The 3,560-nt window shown below is 46.5% G+C and overlaps 1 protein-coding gene across 1 annotated transcript in view; it reads right to left on the bottom strand.

Moving 5' to 3' along the window:
- Window positions 1-3,393, bottom strand: part of LOC121921537 (guanine nucleotide-binding protein G(i) subunit alpha-2-like) — a 116,946-nt gene extending 113,553 nt beyond the window's left edge. Inside the window, exon 1 of the mRNA XM_042449759.1 lies at window positions 3,053-3,393. Within this exon, the coding sequence (XP_042305693.1) occupies window positions 3,053-3,170 (118 nt within the window). The 5' untranslated portion in view covers window positions 3,171-3,393. The remainder of the gene's footprint in view (window positions 1-3,052) is intronic.
- Window positions 3,394-3,560: the final 167 nt, after the last annotated feature.

Raw genomic sequence — 3,560 nt, 5'->3', positions numbered from 1 at the left:
TATTATTATTATTATTATTATTATTATTATTATTATTATTATTATTATTACAGTATTATTATTTATATTCTCTCCTCATTTAAAGTATCTGTAAACTACTCTTTATACAGGGCAGTTTGCAACCAAAAATTACAATAAAATCCAGCCACACAATTAAGACAATCTTATGAATTTACATGTTCTATACTACAGGCCAATGTATTGATCTTCTGGTTCAATTAATTGCTATTTCCTTTCTTTCTTTCTTTCTTTCTTTCTTTCAAAATGTATTACATATGGAATGTCAAAGGTTGAATATGGCTGCCCTCCTTGACTGAAAGGGTGAAAAATACTAGGCTAGCCTGAGATTAGAGCAGTAGACTTGCCATTGGTTCATGGGCCCAAAGCCCCAAGATCATTTCTACAGATTCTGCCAATTAAAATCAATGGGGCTATTTTGGGTTTTGACCATATTAGCCTCATTACAAACTCTAAGCTTTAAAACAATTAATAAAGCCTCCAATTCAGATCACCTCTATGGGGATTTATCATACAATTCAGAAATAATGTTGTTCATGTACCAGCACATGGAAGGAGCTTAAACTAGATTAACAAATGCCACTTACGATGCACACACAACAGGACGATTTTAAAAAATGGCAATCAGCATATTTTTAGGTGTAGTTGTAAGGCTCCAGCCTTGAACAGTTATCATGGAGTAGTCCAACTGGACCTAGTGGGAGCTAGTCCTAAATAGACATTGACTATGGGCACTCCACATTTGCGGCTTTGACTTTTGCAGATTTGATTATTTGTGGTTTTGATTGAGATGTTGTCTCTAGGAATCTCTAGGCCCTTCTGTGCAACTCTGCCAAAAGTTGACCATAGAGTTGTGGTGGGGAACCTAGAAGTTCCTAGAGAAAACACTTCTCTAGGCATTTGTAGGTCCTCTAACATGATTCCATGATCAACCTCTGGCAGATGTTCACCATAGAGTTGCAATGGAAGGCCTGGAGATTCCTAGAGAGGTGTTCTCTCGGGAAAAAAAGAATAGTGATTTTTTTATTTGTGGTTTTTCCACATTCACAGGGGTCCTTCAGCCCTAACCCCAGCAAATGTGGGAATCACAAATAAATAACCACTTTTTTTTACCTTGAAAGAACACCTCTCTAGGAAACTCTAGGTCCTCAAGAACAACTTTATGGTCGACATCCACTGGAGGCTGACCACAGAATTGTAGTGGAGGACCTAAAGATACCGAGAGAGGTGTTCTCTCGAGGAATCTCTGGGTCCTTCAGTGCAACTTCTGGTGAAAGTCGGCCATAAAGTCGCACTGCAGGACCTAGAGATTTCTAGAGATAACATATTAATCAAATCTGTGAATAATTAAATCTGCAAAAGTCAAGGTCGCAAATGAGGAGGGCCAACTGTATGGGATTGCTCTTTACAGTTGGCCCTCTGTTTTCATGGGGGATCCGTTCTGGACCACCACCACCCGTGAAAACAGAGGATTGCACTTATTCAAGCCCCATAGGCTTGAATGGAACGTGCCCTTGTGCATATGCCATTGCAAATAGAGGAGGTGGTCCTCTGCGTATATTCAAGGGCACGGATCCCAGATCCGCGCATTAGGAGGGGCGACTGTACATCAATAACTTCGGAAAACAGCATGCAGAACCAAAACACTGTCAACGCTTATTTAAGAGATGTGAAAACAACTATCCTCTCTAAAGTCAGGAGACAAAGAGCTGCGATGCCAAACAATTCATTAGTTGCCTTCTGAAGTGCAGTGAGGGCTGTGAGTGTAAAGGGCATTTCAGTCAGAACTAGAACTTCACTAAAAGGGCATCATAAAACAAAAACAAACAGAAAGCTAATTTTCACATGTTGCTTTAGGCTGGTGAGGAAGGTCTGCCACTGAATTAGCCGTTGATACAACTCATTATCAGTACATTTCGGTGAATCTGTCACATGTTTCACCCCTCTCTTCTCCAACCAAGACACTCTCCTATCGGCATTACAAAACAACACTCTGCACCACGATTGTTCTTTAAAATGCTAAAAACGCTCCCAGTCCTACAGTCCTCTAGTTTGCCCAGGATGATAGCTCAAACCTAACCATTACATTTGCCATACTTAATAGGCCACAAAGACGTTCATGCATGAAAATTAATCAGCCCAGAAAAAGCATCTTATCTGCGGCGTTGCATAACCCATGAAAATATCCTCCACACATTAACTGTTCTCACAAAGACTCTCCCAAAAACACAATGAGTCCAAACATAAACCTTCTGGTTTGCTTTGACTTCTCCAAGTTTGTGCAATGATGTTTTTTCAAGATAAATAAATAAATAAATAGGGGAGGGTTGTAAAAAAGTGAGGTCTTCATAAAAAGGAAGGAGACCAGGCCAAGTGAGAAGAAGCTCAGGAGCACCAGGAAATACTCAAACTATCCTTGCTGCTAAAGGGGAAGAATAGCCCAGTCTGTTTGTTTCTGAGGAGAGTGGCGCTGGGCCTGCCTTATTTGCAGTTGAGACTCTTGTTTTTCTCCCCACCATCATCTCCACTACAGTACTACTAACCTGACAACATAAATCAAGCCTGAAAGAGGAAACAAAAATGAAAGTCTGTGAGATGAGATGATTAAAGGTTGTGAAATGGGGGCTGGGGGGTGTTGCACACAGACAGTTCAGGTTACAGACTGGGTTGTCTATAGAAAACAAAGGAGGGGGGTAAGATGGGGAAGTATTTTGGCTCCTTCAAGCACATTTAGGTGCTCTTGTTAGGAGTAGTCCTGGGCAAGTCACACTCTCTCAGCCTCCTCCTCCTCCTCCTCCTCCTCAAAGGAAGGCAATGGCAAGAGCCCTCTCTGAAGAAGCTTGCCAAGAAAACCAGGCTGGCCAGGGAAGGGCTGGAGGGAGCCACGGAGAGGGCGGAGGGGCTCCCTGGGTGACCCCCAAAACCCCGGGGGCTCAGAGCCCTTCTGGGCCAGGGGTGTGGCAGCAGCAGCAGCAGCAGCAGCAGCAGGAGCCGAGGGAGGGAGGCATGGAGGGCGGGAGGGCGAGTCTCTCACCGAGGAGCAGGAGCTTGACCTCCCTGGCCGCCTTCTCGCCGTCCTCGCGGAGGTTCTTGTCGATCATCTTGGAGCGCTCGGCGGCCGCTTTGTCCTCGGCGCTGACCGTGCAGCCCATGGCGGGGCTCCTCCGGACCCACAGGCTGACCCTCCGACGGACGGACGGACGGAGCGAGGAGCGGGGGAGTCCTGGCGGCCGCTTCTGGCCGGAGAGAGGCGGTCTGGGGGGGGGAAAAGGAGGCCAAGAAGGAGAAGATCGAGAAGAAGGGGAAGGGTGGGACCGGGCTCGGCCCCAGGAAGGCTCCTCCACACTCAAAGGGAGAGAGAGAGGAAGCGGGAGGGAGGGAGGGAGGGAGGCTGGGCCTCAGTCGTCGTCGTCGTCGTCAGTGAGGGGAGAAAGGAGAAAGGAGAGGGTGGAGGGAACGGGGGACGGTTGAGGAGCCGTTGAGGGAGAGGAGGAAGGGAGGAGCGATGGGGCCAGAGCGGGAGGCCAGGAAGGAAGGAAGGA

The sequence above is a fragment of the Sceloporus undulatus genome, chromosome 2 (assembly GCF_019175285.1).
Source record: "Sceloporus undulatus isolate JIND9_A2432 ecotype Alabama chromosome 2, SceUnd_v1.1, whole genome shotgun sequence".
Lineage (NCBI taxonomy): Eukaryota > Metazoa > Chordata > Lepidosauria > Squamata > Phrynosomatidae > Sceloporus > Sceloporus undulatus.
Note: the sequence above shows the minus strand (reverse complement) of the source record. Positions and strands in the feature narration are given on the sequence as shown.